This window comes from Malaclemys terrapin, chromosome 2 (assembly GCF_027887155.1).
Source record: "Malaclemys terrapin pileata isolate rMalTer1 chromosome 2, rMalTer1.hap1, whole genome shotgun sequence".
NCBI classification, from domain to species: domain Eukaryota; kingdom Metazoa; phylum Chordata; order Testudines; family Emydidae; genus Malaclemys; species Malaclemys terrapin.
Window position 1 is genome coordinate 42,476,322 of NC_071506.1, and position 16,793 is coordinate 42,493,114.

The following is a 16,793-nucleotide window of genomic DNA, read 5'->3' on the forward strand; positions in this document are numbered from 1 at the left end:
AGATAAAGTTACTTGTGGGATGGCCTAACCTATCCCTGAAGAAGAGCTCTGTGCAAGCTCAAAGGCTTGTCTCTCTCACCCACAAAAGTCGGTCCAATAAAAGATATCACCTCACCCATCTTGTCTGTGTAATCTACCCTGACATTCCATGAAAAACTCCACGTCTACCAATGGCAGTGGAACTCTCTCTGACCTGGTATATAAACCATTATGCTTACCTGTGTTGGGCTGTCCATAAACACCAGTTCGAGCAGACTCTGCAGAATCCTGAGACTGAACTTCAATCAAATAAGAACCTTTCTTCTCTCTGTCAAAAGATGCTTTGGTGGAAACAATTCCTGTCTCAGGACCAATGGTGAAGAACCGGTAATGTTCACTAGGGTCTTTCAATATTGAATATTGAACCTGAAGTTCAGAAATTTTATGTGAGGTTCCATGCATACCATTTCATGTGAGTGCTGTGTCCCCATCCTTCCTCAGCCCTTTCAAACTGTCTGCAAAATAATATTTGAAAAGGCTCTTATTTGAACAGACTGTTCTTGAGGCTTCTCTCAGTTTGAATACAAAGTTAGAATGCTTATATAAAATAACTCCCGATGTTCCTGGTAATATACAATTAGGACTGGTCAAAAAATTTCCATCAAAGTTGTTCTGAAGGAAAACTGAGCTTAGATTGAACCACATATTTCACAGAAATTTTGAAAACAAAGAACTTTTCAGCTGAAAATTTTCAGTTCTATGACAAAAAATAAATTTTTTTCAAAGGAAAAATCCCTACACATTTCCCCACCAGTTCTATATACAATATTTGCTACACAGTTTTTCAGTGACAGCTTATGGCAGGTTTATAAGTTACAAAATGGTAACACATTGAGAGTCAGAGTTCTCTCACAAGAGCCACCTGTGGATTTTGGGGAGAGGGGTAATGAATGGTGCAGGAAAGGGAGAGCAGCACTTCACAATGCTGCTTGCCTGTTTGTATTTGATCTCTACAACAGAGCTGGCCAAAGAGCCACTCATGAGTCGAACAGGAACAAAAGTTAAAAAGGAAGCCTGCGGCCACCCTGACAATTAATATGGTGGGGGGCAGTCCACAGAGAGCATGAGTAGCAGCATGCAGTACTTTATCATGTCTCCAGCTCAGGTTGGGTCACTATGTGACATGATCTAGAGTCTTCTCCTGTCTGAGATGGAGCAGACCGTATGCATTCTACCTACCCATCTATCTGTGGTACCTGTATGGTCCCTATCACTGTAATATCTGACTGCCTCTTCATCTTTACTATATTTATCCTCACAAGATCCCTGTGAGGTAGGGCAGTGCTATTATCACTACTATCAGATGAGGAACTGAGGCACAGAGAGACTGTGACTTGCCCAAGGTCACTCAGGAAGCCAGTGGTGTAATAGACACTGAACCCAGATCTCCCATGCTAGTGCCCTAATCACTGGAACTCTCCTGTTTTTTTACAAATCCAAGGCAGGTCTTAGTTAGGTAAAATTTAGCCATCCTGCTCAAAGAGGAAGCCTATGGCTCATTATTGTCCCATCTGCTACTTGTCTTTTCTCACTGTTTAACGCATCAATGCTATTTAACAGATTAATATTGCTGGAGGAAAAAGAGTATGTAATAAGTTAAACCTCTCCATATGGCCCAGAATCCAAGTCAGTTGCTAAAACCTGGGCAACAGATGTGCCAATAGCTGCTTCTTCAGGTACAGACACCTTGTAGGTAGAAGATGTGAAGAATGGAACATTATCATTGACATCTGCAGAGAGAGGAGTTAAGACATAATGAGAGAAGGTTAAAATCTTAAAACTGTACCTTTTAACAAACAAATTAGCAGACTGTTCCTGCTAACATCCAATCCTGTTTTCTGCCTTCCCGTTCTCAAGGCAGATGGCAGAAGCTCTTTTAATTAGAGCAAAGATGTGATGCTGTGATTTCAGGTATTATGTGAGACACCGATTAACCTAATAACCTATTAACTTACTGATACCAGGAGCTGGTATTCTTTGGCCCTTGTCCTGGCAAAGACTTACATACCTACTGAATAGCATTCAAGATAACCTATTGAAACCAATGGGTCTGTTCACGATATCTAAATTTAAGATGGGACTAACATCTGATAATGCAGATCTCCACCAAAATAAACTGGTTTTTACTTCACCCCTTTTGTTATTTTGATGAAAGTTTGTGTGCAGCCTTGCCCTTGTCTTTGCAGGATCAGAGCCTTGGGGACCACTCCAGTGTCAGTAACTGCAGTTATGAAGTGTCATTAATTTAAAGAGATACTGTCAACTTGAAATCCTGTCATTTTCAAAATTTGGATTAAAAATAGCTTCAGGTGCTACATTTGCACTGGACTCCCCTGTTAATTTTTGTGTTTTACAACCACATTTTTCTGTTTTAAAAAACTTCTTTCCCTGTTGCTGTGTGAAAGGCCAAACACAGGAGCTGACTGAAGTCAACTGATGAAATTGAAGCTACACCAAGTACTGTTAAAAGCAACAAATAAATAAATAAATAAATAAAATTAAAAACAGACAAAGATTTTGCTAAATGTGTTCTATTCTAAACGTTACTTGTAACAATAGTAGGTAAAACAGAGAAATACAATTTTAAACATCTCTCGATGAATGAGGCTGACAAATTCTTAGGGCCTGATCTTGCAAACACATACGTTTAACTTTACAACCATGAGATGGTCCCATTGATTTCAACATGTCCAAGTGCTTGTAGGATAAGGGACTTAAATTGCTACTGTGTTTGTTGGTACAACAGGCTTGCTTTATAACCCAGTTTTCCTGTATTCCTAACTCTCCATTGTGACCGATTATTTTTCATGTGTTATTTCAACAAACACGATCAATATTCTTTCATAGTTTTAGTAAATGCATTCACCCATTGTTGAGTTGAGAGACGGGGAATACAATCTCTCTCTCTATGTATATAATGTGTGTGTATTTTTTTGCATATGCATATATAAAAAGTGACATATTTTATAAGTTGAGACCTTCTGGTAGCTAATTTAGGGTTACCATCTTTTAGTTTTTAAAAAGGAGGACACTCCATGGGGACCCGGCCGCGCCCCAACCCCGCCCCTTCCCCGCCCTCAGCCCCACCCCAACTCTGCCCCCTCCCCTGAACGCTCCACCCCTGCTCCTCCCCCTCCCCTGCTTCCTGCGAATCAAATGTTCGCGGGAAGCCTGAAACAGGGAGGCAGCAGGTAGGCTGGGGCAGGGTGCAGCGCAGCCCAGTCCGGCCCCCCTGGCCGAGTGGCTCCCTCCGGCGGGCGGCCGGCCGGCCCAGGCCAAGAGGCTCTGGCCCCGGCGTCTCCCGCCCGGCTTGGCTCGGGCACTGGGGCACTGGCTCCCGGCCTGGCCCGGCCCCTGGCCCGGCCCAGCACCCCCGGACCTGCGCCCGGCCCGGCACTGCGCCCCCGGACCCCGGCCCGGCACCGCGCCCCCGGACCCCGGCCCGGCACTGCGACCCCGGCTCCTGGCCTGGCCCGGCACCGTGCCCCCGGCCCCTGGCCTGGCCCGGCACCGTGCCCCCGGCCCGGCACCGCACTGGCCCCGGCCCCACACCCCCGGCTCCTGCCGAGCACCGCCGGCCCCGGCCCGGCCCTGCACCGCCGGCCCCAGCCCCAGAGGCCCTGTCCGGGCACCGCCGAGCCCTCCCTCCCTATTTTCCCGGACATGTCCGGCTTTTTGGGATTTCCCCCCAGACGGGGATTTGAGCCCCAAAAAGCCGGACATGTCCGGGAAAATCCGGACGTATGGTAACCCTAGCTAATTCCCACTTAAAAGTGGTTTAACTTGCATTTCCTTCCCCCACCCCAAAATGAGTCTATTGTATAGAATTTTATGTTACTGGCCAAAATGAAGTTGCCATTAAACTGAGTTACAACACTATTAATAGGACCATGGAACAATGTTACTCATGAATATTGATTTGTGGTAGTTTGATTGTAATCTCTTTGGAGCAGAGAATGTTTTCATTTCAAAAGACATTCTCTGCTCGAAGGAGGGAGGGAGGGGGTGCGTGTGGCCTAGCACAATAGGGCCCTGATCCTGACTTTAGGTACTAGCCACTATACAAATAAATAACAGCAGTTTTTGTGTTGGTGTATTATGGACGAGCTCCATAGATGAACATGCTTTTCACTATGCAATTATGATAGTGAAATCAAAAAAGATGAAAGATTTTGTATCTTTTTCTGATGGCCCTGACCTAGTGAGGCAGAGTGGCCTCCCACTCACCCACAGGGGGAGGGACCACTGCTAACCCACTACACGTGAGTATGTAATATGAACTAACGAGGGACAAACAAGTAACATTTAATTTTAATCATTTGTGAAATTATATAGTAGGGTCTCTTTACCTTAAAAGTGCAAAGGTGTTTGGTTTTCTTTTAAATGGACAAACAACAATTATTAGGTACGCATTTTCGCTGTTCTGTTCCAAGAGTTAATCATTTCAGAAATTCCCAAATATCCCTAATATATAAAATATTTCCAATACTACACTCTTCTCTCACTAGAATTGGGATGCTTACTGGGCCATTTCTGGCATTAGAAGGATTCCTTTATTATTACACTTACACAGCACTGTATTAATATAGAAATATCTGCACTAAAAAGTAAATGTATGTTTTTAAAATACCACATCCCACTTGTTAAATCACACTTTGTGGTATCTTCAGGTGAAAAGGCTATTTCTACTATTGCACAATGTCTTAAAACTCAAAGGAAATCTTATGCTAAGTCCAGACTTCATTCCATAATTTCTAGTACTGATATTTTAGAAATACTGTGAGTGCCATTCTAAAATTACCTGTTCTAGTTACAGTAGTTCAGTGGTACTTACCTGTTATATTGATACAGACAGTGGTGAATGAAGCTAAAGGAATCATTGCTACGTTTTGTGCCCTGACTCTCAGAGTGAAAAACTTAGTTGTCTCAAAGTCAAGTGGTTCAGAGACTAGTAGAGAAGCAGATCCATCCACTCTGTTTGGCTTCAGGTAGAAACGAACAGGCATGTTAGTTTCTGGAACTTGACCCTCCTCCAGGTTATATGTAACCCTGGGATCACCAAGGGAGGATGTGGCTTTGACAGTCTGAAGAGAAAAAAAGCCACTGTATTTGTTTATGAAGTGCATGATTCTGAATATTAAGATGTCAGTTTGGGGGGTTGGGGTTGTGCATGCATGATGAGACAGACAGTTTGCCTTCATTCTGGAGATTTGTCTAATTTTTGTACTGCTTTTGCTGTAGTTCCAAGTTTTAATCAATATTAAATTTCCCTGCTCTGTAAATATGGCAAAGGGAATGAACATCACCCTCAGGTAAAGGAAGCTTTTTCCCAAAAAAACATCCAAAGGGGGAATACTATGAGGATCTCACTCTTCAGCAAGCTGTGCATGAGCCTGGCTGGATGAAACGAACTGTTTCCAAGTGCTTGGATCTTATGCTTGGGAGAGGAAGAGGAATTGTAGGAATCAATTAGCAATTACAGAAAAGACTGCCTGGACTGAAGCATTCCGTGTGTCCAGTTTAAAAAACATGTTTGACTAAGAACAATAAACAATACACATTTCATCCACTGCTGAAATACAGCAGAGCTACTCCATCACTGAAACAGCAGTTATGGATGGCATTGAAAATTGCAGGGAGAACTCAGGTAGGCAGAATGGAATCACTCAAGCTTGAATTTGGTCAGGACACTGGAATTAACATCTCAACTCTTGTGAAAAATGCTCTAGGATTTTTAATATGGGCTAAGCCTCAGTTTTGCAATGCATCCAAAAGATGCTCCCTTCAGGAGCACCCCTTGCTGGGGCACTGGCTTTACAGAGTAACAGAGAAGAGTGCTGCCTTCTGAGTCACATCATCTCCTGCAGCTTCTGGAATTTCCTTGGAGATATCCCATGTAAAGCTAAAAGTGCATAGCTTGTGAAATCTGATAGGATCACAGCACAAGATAGTAAAGGCATGTATATCCTTCTAAATACACAGACAGGACAGAAGGAAAGGAGAGGGGACTATTCCAGAGAGAGAAGGAGGTTCTCTTATAGCATACCATTATCTTGGTGTCACGAATGGTGTTCTCTGGGATTGTAACCCAGTATCCGCTCTGTTCCCAATGTGGTGGCTGATTGAGTACGTTAGTGATAGTTACAGTCAGCTCCACAGTGCTGCTTCTGTTGCCTCCATCTCTTGCTACAATATACCGGCTGATTCGAGTTGTCTACAAAGTAGTTTTAACAAAAAGTTTAAGGAAATCTAAAAACTAATTTGCACAAATCAACAGATTGAGATTAACTCTCTGCAACATATTCCACGGGAAGAAAGCTGTGTCACATTCTGTATGATAAGAGCCCTGTTACCTGGGAGATCAGATGGTTCACATACACCCAGCCGGTGCTGGGGTTGATTTGGAAGTATTCTGGCTGTTGCTGTAACATGGAATATACGATGGCAGCATTCACACCTTGGTCATCATCATGAGCTGCAGCACGGAGGAAACTTGTGCCCACTGCGGTGTCTTCACGGAGGAAGTCTTTTTAAAAAGGATGAGACATTTATTCTCAGCAGGCCTCATTCTCATGTATAATGGCAATATTCCTGGATCTGGCAATTCTAGAAGTGAAGGGGACACTTACGATTCTCAGCTCCAGGTCAGTGCTAAGATCACAGAATGGTGTGGCAGTATTTCCAGTTTACAGATCACTACTGCACAATCACATTGGCATCGAGCTGTGAAACAGCCTAAAAGACCTCGCTATATTTGTATGTGTGGAAGCAGAGACATATGTGAACAAGGTTAGCCCTTCCTTTATATGAAGTGAACCAGTATTCCAGAGAAGTTGGTTTCATGTTAAACTAGAACAGAGATCGGCAACCTTTGGCCCGCGGCTGATTTGTTTACCTGCCGTGTCCGCAGGTTGGGCCAATCGCGGCTCCCACTGGCCACGGTTTGCCGTTCCATGGTGGCGGGAAGCGGTGGCCAGCGGGCCGAGGGATGCGGATGCCCCCATTGGCCTGGAACGGCAAACTGTGGCCAGTGGGAGCCGCGATTGGCCGAACCTGCGGACGCGGCAGGTAAACAAACCGGCCCGGCCAAAATGAAGCACATTTTTTGTTCCCTATTCTCATCTAAGCCACTTTTCTTTGCCGACCAAAGTGTGACTGCCAAAGAATAAATGGCCTAGTCATGCCATTCTTGCAAGTAGAAGTATGTCTGGAGGTGGTTTGCTGGTACTGAAATAAAATAATAGCAATGGAATTTATTACTAGTAAATACTGCAAGAGATTCTCAATTGTCCTGCAATAGATTTTATGTTCTGAGAATAGTATCCTGTTAAAATACATTGTACCAAAAGGTTCAAAGCTGAATTGGAAATGATGTTGCATTGTATCATGTGTTCCTGTTTGCGATAAGCACTTCTGTAACGATTACTAGGCTGTCACTATTATATACAGTTAAACATTTGAGTACAGCTCTTCCAGACATGTATGGATAATTAATAGCGATGAATTGTTTAAACCAACGTATTTGAATAAGACCATAGTATATTAGAATAGAGCACCAGCAGTTACCAGAAACATTAGAAACCCATGACTAATTACATTTGATTTTTTTATAAAGAGGAGACAGTATTTTTAAATTCCATGACGTACGAACATTGATTGCTTATAGACAGATACTAGAACACACTGTCAGAGCGGCCTCATGGCTGGGATAGGAGAACGGTTTCCCAATCCTGAAGAAGTGCTTTTTGATAGCTGGCTCCCCATCTGAGGAATGGAGCAGGAAGCTTCTCAATCACCCAGAAGCATCAGCATTATATTGAACTCAAAATTCAACCTCAGTTTTAGTGCTCATGAAAGACAGATACTGGTAGCACTGAATGAACAGTGTGGTTGAAGGCACTGAGTCAGGCTCACCTTCAAACAAACATGACCCTCTTCTCTGTCAAGACTTCCCTGCTCTGTCCTAAAAAACTCTTACGTCACTGTTAGGACGTCCGTCCCATCATTCATACCAAACTGAGTGGTGGTGGTATCATGCTTGCAAAGTCCACTTGTAGACAGGAACACAGATACTGCTATACCAGATTGGACCAGTGCAACATATACACCAGCATTAAGTCTACTCTAAGAATTATTTTGGGGAAGGTCTACGGCCTATGTTATACAGGTGGTCAGACTAGATGATTCCAAAGCCAGAAAGCACCACTTTTCAAACTCTTCAGGCACAAGTTTATCCATACTTCTAATAATTCAATGCTCCTTGTCCTTTTCCCATTTCCGTTGTATCTGTTTGTTCAAAGGGATACCAGAACTGAACATTGTATGCCAAGTGAAGGTGTACTATTAATTTAAATAATGACATTAAACTATATCCAGCATTTTCTATCCCATTCCTTATCCAATTTAATATTTTTTCCCCAACTGCTGCAGCACAATAAATAGGGGCTTATTTAGAGTTGTCCAAAAATACCCACATCTCCTGACTTCCTTTAAAGCCAGATTCAAACTCATTTCTGCAATATAAGAGCATTAGACCACTAAACCTAAACATGTTCATGTTTTATATAAATATGTTCTTTATATTAAATTATATGAATGGTCTTTAAGTAAATTTAATAGACTGGAGTTTGGATGAAGCCCAAGTTCACAAACAGATATTACTCTTGTCCCACTCATGGTTCAATTTCTCATGATAGAAACAGTGAACAGAACTAATATACATTTCTGTGCTTTTCTAAGTTTCTCACTTTTACATTTTGTAAATATGTCCAGAGTACCTAAACGATTATTTCTGTAGCCACAGACATGATTTTCTTGAACCGACTTGCTCCCCTTTTAGCCTGTGCACAGCTGAGATGTTGAAGTTATTTGCAGGAATCAAGGGAACAGTTATATAGCAATCTGATAATTTTGTGAAGACAAGCAATGGGAGTTAACTTAAGCTAAGGTAACAGATGCCTGCATATAACAATGTAAAGTTCTTACCAATCAAAGACCTAAGAAATTTATAATTTCTCTCTATGCAAAGCTTTCAAAACTGAGGCTAAATATATTATAGGAAATTAGATCCATATACTCTTACTCCAATTTAAATAAAGATTTCTTGGAAAACTGAACAGCTCAATGGATTGGTAATGAAGAATTTTTCATTCCTAGGCAATTGGTTTGAATCCAGGCCAGGACAGTAGTGACCAAGAGTGACTGTCATCCAGTAAGTTTAGTGGCCCATGAGTGTTATTAGAGTCAGTCCAATTCCTAGTGGAACAGATGTCTGCATCACAAAAAACAACATTATCTCACCATGTTACTGTTTTGGCAAGTCCCTTCCAGATCACAAATGAAACACAGCTGCCTGTGATCTGCCTGTCCCCAGGAACCATACTGGTGACCAATCAGGTAACTTTCACACATACCAAAATCACTACTTCACATGTACCAAATTCACTACTTCTATGAGCAGGTTACTCATAACTGTTCAGCCTGGCACCTTCCTTCAGGGGATCTGGTGCTGGCCAGTGTCAGACACAGGGTAGGGCATTAGATGGACCATTAAGTCTGCTACAGTATGGCAGTTCTTGTGCGCCTCCTTTGAAATAACATGTCCTCTTGAGTTTTGCTGGAATTGGGATTTATTAAAACCTCAAATGTAGTCATATTTTAAATGCTGGCATTCACATTTAATTCAAGCCACATGTGACAATTTTGACAGCCTCCTAATCTCTATTCCTCACATCAGAACAAGCACAGAAATTGTGCCAACTGGCTGCCTATGTTCAAAAGATTCAGTATTGCAAATTGAGATTAGGGTGCACTAGCAGGTCTGGAAAATTTTGCACCGCACATGTCTGCATCATGCGTAGCTCAAAGTAGGGACTTAAAAAAACAAAACAAAAAAACAAAAAACAAAAACAAAAAAAACACCACATCACCACCGCCACACACACTCCTTTTCCTAAAGCATGTTGGCCAACACATTTTAATTAAATGCTACTTAAAAACCTGTTTCTACTAGGTACTGACAAGTTTACACATTTTTAAAAAGTGTTAAATGATTGTGCCCTACTGTTTGCCACAGCTAGCTAACAGGTGTTAAAGTATAACTTACCCTGTCCACACTAGGGATTTAAAAAGGGTTTAACACCTTTAATTAAACAAAACCACCTTTTATCCTAGCCTAGACAAAGCCTTTTATGAGCCCCTTCAATTTCCACAAAGTTTGTTTTCACGCCAAGGAGGTTTCTAGACAGATTACAGGCTCTTTGGAGTCTCACCTTCTGTATTACTTTAGGGTAAAATGAGTCCCAGAAATAAGGTTCTGGTCTAGGAATATAGACGATTCTGCCAACCTATCTTGCTGTCCCATATATTTGAATGTAATCCTTCAGAAAAACATACAGCAGACATATTCCTACTGAGCAGGATAGATACCAAGAGATTCACACAAAAAGGAAGGATTTAACTACCCCTGGAAAGATTAAGTGTGTCACCTCCATTGTGTCTGGGAAAACAAGTCAGCTTGAACCATGTAGCACTGTTCCAGTCACATAGTAAAGCGACCCAAAAATCGATCACTTTTAAGAGAGGCAATCACCAGCATGAAGAGTTATTTTCACAGATTGAATTCTTTTAAAAAGACAGCTGTCAACTACATTCACGCTCCTGTGTGATGTTAGGACAGAGGGTGCATGGTTAAATCACTCACATTGGTAGCGACTGTTCTCAAACTTGGGGTCATTGTCATTGACATCAGCAATGAAGATGGTGATTTGACAAACACCAATCAATGGCTCCTGAGCTTGATCTGTAGCTGTAACAGAGAGCGTACACTCTCTCAGCTTCTCTCGGTCAAAGCTCTGAGTAGTAGTGATGATTCCTAGAAACAGAAACACCTTATGTGTGTTATACATACAATGCCACGACTAAGCCAGCAAAACCACACCAGGCATCACTCACACAGTATGTAGTAGAACTGGACACACTAGGTCCACATTGCTCAGTTTACTTGCACTACCACTGCGCAAGGTATTGATTAAACATGACTAACTTAAGGTTCCCTGTTTCTGCCACTCCTCGCAGTCACCAGCTTGCACTAACTGTGCCACTACTGTCAACAGCCAGCACCTTTCAGTTTGGCCACCTGGACAGAGAGCTTCAGGCTAGATACCTTTTACCCCACTTCCCTCTCCCCACCCAGAAAAGAAGTTAGTTCCTCTTTTTTCCAAGAAACATCCATGGAGGTTACTTCAATGCAACCTAAGTCAGAGTATTTCAAAGACAGCTAAGTGAAAAATTAATGCACAGCAAATGTAAGTGATATAACGAAAATCATCTTTAGTTTAAGATCTAGGTAACAGCCTCATGAAATAGGTTAAAATAGAGTAAAATATTGTAGTTATGGTTAAGTTTGGCAAAGATACACTTCCATCCGAGAATGCAAGTCTCACTCTCTGCTACCTGCTTCTTTCTTGGCATCTCAGTTTTGTCAATTAACCTGTACCTTCTGCCCAGGGCCGGCTCTAGGCACCAGTGCTCCAAGCATGTGCTTGGGGCGGCACTTTCCAAGGGGTGGCACTCCGGCTCCTTTTTTGTTTTGTTTTTGTTTCTTTGGGGCGCAAAAAGCCGGGAGCCGGCCCTGAGCAGAGGTAAGCTGCGGCGGTGGGGGGCGCAGGGAGGGCCGCAGGAAGTAGGAAAGAGGGGAAATGCGGCACGCCCGGGGGAGGAGGCGGGGCCAGGGATTTGGGGAAGGGATGGAGTTGGGGCAGGGCCGGGGAGGAGGGGAACGCGCGGGAAAAATTTTTTGCTTGGGGCAGCAAAAAACTTGGAGCTGGCCCTGCTTCTGCCCTTTCCCATCTCAGGCTTTGGTGTCTCTGTTATATAGTTGGGTCAGAGATATTTAGGTGTGAACAAAGATGAAAGTAAGCTGGTATGCCGTGCTGGATCGGACTGGCTTCCCAGGCATGCGATTTAAAAGGCCCGAGGCTCCCTGCAGCGGCCGGAGCCCCGGGCCCTTTAAATCGCCACCCGAGCCCCGCTGCCAGAGCCGTGGGCTAGTGGGGCAGGGCTTCGCTGGTTATTTAAAGGACCAGGGGATCCAGGCCGCCATTACCGCAGCGGTGCCCCGGGGAACTTAAATCTTGATTTAAAGGGCCCGGGTATTTAAAGGCCCCGCCTCTTCTGGTTGAGGCCACACCCCCTGTGCAGAACTCTGGCGTACAAGTAAGTCCTTTAAATTACTTTCACCACTGGGTGTGAACATCCTGAATTACCATTCTATACTGAGGGCGTCTTTTGTATTTATATAGGGACAATATTTATCTAGTTTAACACTTGTGGCAGTGTTTACCACCATCTTCTTCTGGCGCTATACCCACTGTATTTGTAGTATTTTAAAACTGAAGTCTGGACTTCCAATCTGTATTTGTCAGACATTAACCAGTTCAAAGAGTTGTTAGCTCACATCAAAGGGGTGAATATACACTCAAGTAGAACTGCAGATCCGTTCATGCTTCCTCCTCTGCCAAATACAGTCTATTTATATTTCTATAGCGAGATTTGTCCCAAGGTAAAGTTAATGTTTCAGAATAGTTTTATACCCCAATAAATTGGGGGTTCTGTTTTTCCTTGCTGACTTGCCAGTTAAATCAGTGTAGGCTTACACCCACATATTCTAGATTATTTTACTATTTACCACATCAAATACAATTTATTTTGGATGTTAAAGATTAGCCAAAGATTTACCATATTTTATATCATGCCTATAGCATTGAAAAAAAAACTTAAGTATGATTTCTCAATAATTTTAGTAGGATTCTGCTGTGTTCAGACTAAAGATAAGCTTTCCGTTTCCTCAGCATTCACTTCAGACTGTTTGATGTTGGCTCAGTCCTGGAAACATGGTTCTCCACATGGCTATAGCAATTCCCTGTTAATATACCAGAGAAGCATGCACCCAAATTCACTGCAATTCAGCCTTAACGTAACAGGTGTAGAGCCACTTACCAGTGTCTGGATCAATACTGAAGCCTGGTGAAGCTCCATCTCTGTGCATAAGCCCATATTTTACTTCTCCATTAAGTCCCAGGTCTGCATCATAGGCTTCCACCTGTAAGACGTAGGTGCCTGGGGGTTGGTTTTCTAGAACCCAGGTGCTGTCACTGTAGTCAGTGCACTACAAATATAACCAAAAATTATTACATAGAGAACTATAGACATTAGCTATGAAATGTTCCAGTGTGTTTGCAGTACACATTTGAGAAGAGTATGAAGAAAACGTGCTTCAATTACTTAGTGCCTTAGAGAAGTCAAAAAGCTTTCCTGAAAAGGAACCTTTTCCAATTTAAATACTGAAGACTGCAGAAAACTGGGAGTATATTCCATTGTAGAGGATCTACCATACTTGCATATATAATCCCTTAAAATCAACATCTACTACAAACAAAGAAGACACTGCTATATCTCCCCCTTAAAGATGGCAGTGTGATCCCCAAGGTGATGATATATACAGAGGAGAAGGTTTACAGACAGATATCTTACCTTTCTGAAGACAGGTTTGTTGTTATTAATGTCATTAATTCCTACAATAACCACTGCAAAGCTGCTCAGAGGGGCAGGTCCCCCAGAGGCATTGTCATCTATTGCTGTGATGTTTAATATATATCGAGGTCCTTTCAGTTTGGGCAGAGGATTCCTGCGCAGTTTAATGATGCCTAGATTTTGGAGGATAAAGTGCAATTTTACCGATAATGTAAACAAAAATGCCATATTTCTATATTGCTATATTTTGGGGTGTGTATGGATGGGGTTGGTCTTTTTCGACTGTAAACTCTTTGAGCCAGAGACCCAAGTCTTCCTGTGGTTTTGTATAATGCCTCGCCCAACAGGGAACCTATTCTAATTTATGGAAAGCATAAAAAGATCGTATGAATGAGGTGCTGTTTTGCTTTTTTCATAAATTATGTATTGAATTACTATATGAATTATTTTCAATATGGACACAAAGCCGAGCTACCATAGGTTCAAACAGTAAGGTCATGTTTTTAAACTTCTTTTCCCTTTTCTTACCTTTCTGGCTATCCAGTTCAAAGTTGCCAGCTTCATTACCTCCAGCAATCTGGTATAACACTCCATCTCCATCAGGATCTTTCGCATGTACGGCAGCCACTAAGGTACTGGGACCAGCATCTTCCGAGAGGAATGTTTTGTAACTGATGCAAGGATAAACAATCAAAGCACATGTACTATCAGGGTAGCTATTAATCCCATTAATAAGCTGCCAATGGTCTGAACTCTGTGAACGTGATATAGTTTACCTTTGGGCATCCACAGTCTAACCAGTTAAAGACTAGAGCCTTTGAATATCTAAAGAATTAGTTTTGGTATGAAGTGTGCACTGTATGATTGTGATCAAGCAATTCTGTGCATACCTCTAGAGACCTTTTGGAAAGTAACAAAAAACGAGACTCTACACTAAACGGCACACACAGTTCTCCCCCGTGGGGAGGACAAGACAAAGAACAAACTTCACGTGACTGATGGTAGTGAAGTCTCAATACAGTAATTCAATAAGCCAACCTGTGGCTCTTCAGAAGTTAATATGCGGCTCCTTGTATAGGCACAGACTCCGGGGTTGGAGCTACAGGCACCAACTTTCCAATGTGCCCACGGGGTGCTCACTGCTCAACCCCGGCTCTCCTACAGGCCTTCCTGTCCCCTCCCCTGAGCCTGACATGTTTGCGCTTCTCCCTCTCTGCCCCCCTCCCCCAGCCTCCTGCACACCAAGAAACAGCTGATCGGGAGGTGTGAGGAGGGAGGGGGAGGCAGTGATCGGTGGGGCTGCCTATGGGCGGGAGGCGCTGGGAGGGAGGGGGGAAGCTGATAGGGGGTTGTTGACGTATTACTGTGGCTCTTTGGCAATGTGCATTGGTAAATTCTGGCTCCTTCTCAGGCTCAGTTGGCCACCTCTGCAATAATGGATACCAGAATACCCAAATGTGAACTGCTGTGATGAGGATGGTATAAAGAGCCTATATATAGAATAGGACTATAGATCTTCAATGTATAAAATGTTAACACATTTAGTACTTTATTATAAATGGCGGTATTCTACACTTATGACAAAAAAAGAATTTAAATTTATTACAGAGGGAAAAATGCATTTTAACTAAACAGAATCTAATGAAGGTTATTTTTTTGACACTTGTTTTGATCAAGCATTTCATACCCACCCTCTCCTTCTGGCTCAGGTGTTTAGAGGGCCAGTCATCCAAGGCACCCACACATACAAAAATATTCCCCTAGAAGTTAGATCTTTCAGTCATTCCATTAAATACAGCCTAATTATGTTATTTCTGTATGTAACAATGGATCTAAGGATCCAATGTGCTATGTCACAATTAATGTGTGTACGTCTTACAATCTAGAACTTTACAGTCCAATCCCTCACATACTCATGTAAGTTATTCCACTGACTTCACTGGTAGTGAAGAGTGCTCAGAACATAAGTAAATGCTTATTAACTGGCAGGATATAAGTGTAATCAGGATTATTAGTACAAATTGCAACTCAGAAAACAATCCAGGGTTAAAGTCTGCTTACCCAGATTGAGAGAACACAGGTGCCTCGTCATTCACATTAGTCATTCTGATGCGCACAGATGCAGTTCCTGTCCGAGGAGGATGGCCTTTGTCCACAGCTATGACCACAAACTCATACATATGGTTTGCTCGCTCAAAGTTCAGCTGCTGGTGAGAATTGATGACCCCTTCAGGCGTGATGGAAAAGTCAGTGCTTTGAATGAAGTAGGTGATCTCAGCATTGGAGCCAGAGTCACAGTCTGTCGCAAGAACTAAAAAAAAAAAAAAAAAAATTGACTGATCCCAGAGACATGAGTTTACCATGGAAGAATGTTCCAGAATGCAGCATGACATTGTTTGTATAAGTAGTTAACACTGGCAATTACCACACAATCAATAGGCAGTTAGAAAAATATCAGCCATAAATAGCGTCTCTGCTGTGATGGGGACAACAAACCCCATGCAAAACTCAGAAGCACAAAGGGGTTAAGAACCCTCCCTGCCTGCAGATAGCAAAATCAAAGCTGCCCCCAGCTCATCTGTGAGAAATGTCAATTATGGAGAGAGGCCCACCGCTGCTGTAGCTAATGAGGGCAAGCCAAAGTATAAAGCGGGACAAACAGGAAGCAAGGGGACAGAAACGCTTGGGACTTCAATAGGGCAACAATTCTCTGCAAGAGGAGCTAGGTCCAGGCTGCCTCCAAGAGAGCCTCCTTGCAGCACAAAGAAAGGAGCTGTCGATGAGTCCTGAGGGCCAAGGGCTTTTTGACTCATTTCTGTTATGTTTGTGGAGTCAGCTTTTTTATTTATTTATTTAAGCAATCGCTGTTGGGTCAAGGACCAAGTCTAGATGCTCAGACTAGGGCTTTGTTCATCACTGTTGACATTTCTCCCCCCCCCCCACCCCCAACTCTCTCTGGGGATGCCTTTCAAATGTAATTAGCTACGTGATAACTAACATTCTTTTTAATTACCTGCTGCTTCAAGGTACAAGGAGGAGTCTTTATGGCACCTTAGAAACTAACACATTTATTTGGGCATAAGCTTTCGTGGGCTAGAACCCACTTCATCAGATGCATGGAGTGGAAAATACAGGAGCAGGTATAAATACATGAAAGGATGGGAGTTGCCTTACCAAGTGTGAGGTCAGTCTAACGAGACAATTCAATTAACAGCAGGATA

At 42.7% G+C, this 16,793-nt stretch overlaps 1 protein-coding gene across 1 annotated transcript in view; it reads right to left on the reverse strand.

The window, feature by feature from the left end:
• LOC128831157 (neural-cadherin-like) overlaps nt 1-16,793 on the reverse strand; it is a 54,887-nt gene that overhangs the window by 28,474 nt on the left and 9,620 nt on the right. The window contains exons 5-14 of the mRNA XM_054017348.1: nt 15,634-15,883; nt 14,101-14,243; nt 13,573-13,745; nt 13,039-13,207; nt 10,742-10,912; nt 6,393-6,565; nt 6,086-6,253; nt 4,874-5,123; nt 1,642-1,769; nt 219-405 (exon numbers count right to left, since the gene is read on the reverse strand). Of these exons, the coding sequence (XP_053873323.1) occupies nt 219-405; nt 1,642-1,769; nt 4,874-5,123; nt 6,086-6,253; nt 6,393-6,565; nt 10,742-10,912; nt 13,039-13,207; nt 13,573-13,745; nt 14,101-14,243; nt 15,634-15,883 (1,812 nt within the window). The remainder of the gene's footprint in view (nt 1-218; nt 406-1,641; nt 1,770-4,873; nt 5,124-6,085; nt 6,254-6,392; nt 6,566-10,741; nt 10,913-13,038; nt 13,208-13,572; nt 13,746-14,100; nt 14,244-15,633; nt 15,884-16,793) is intronic.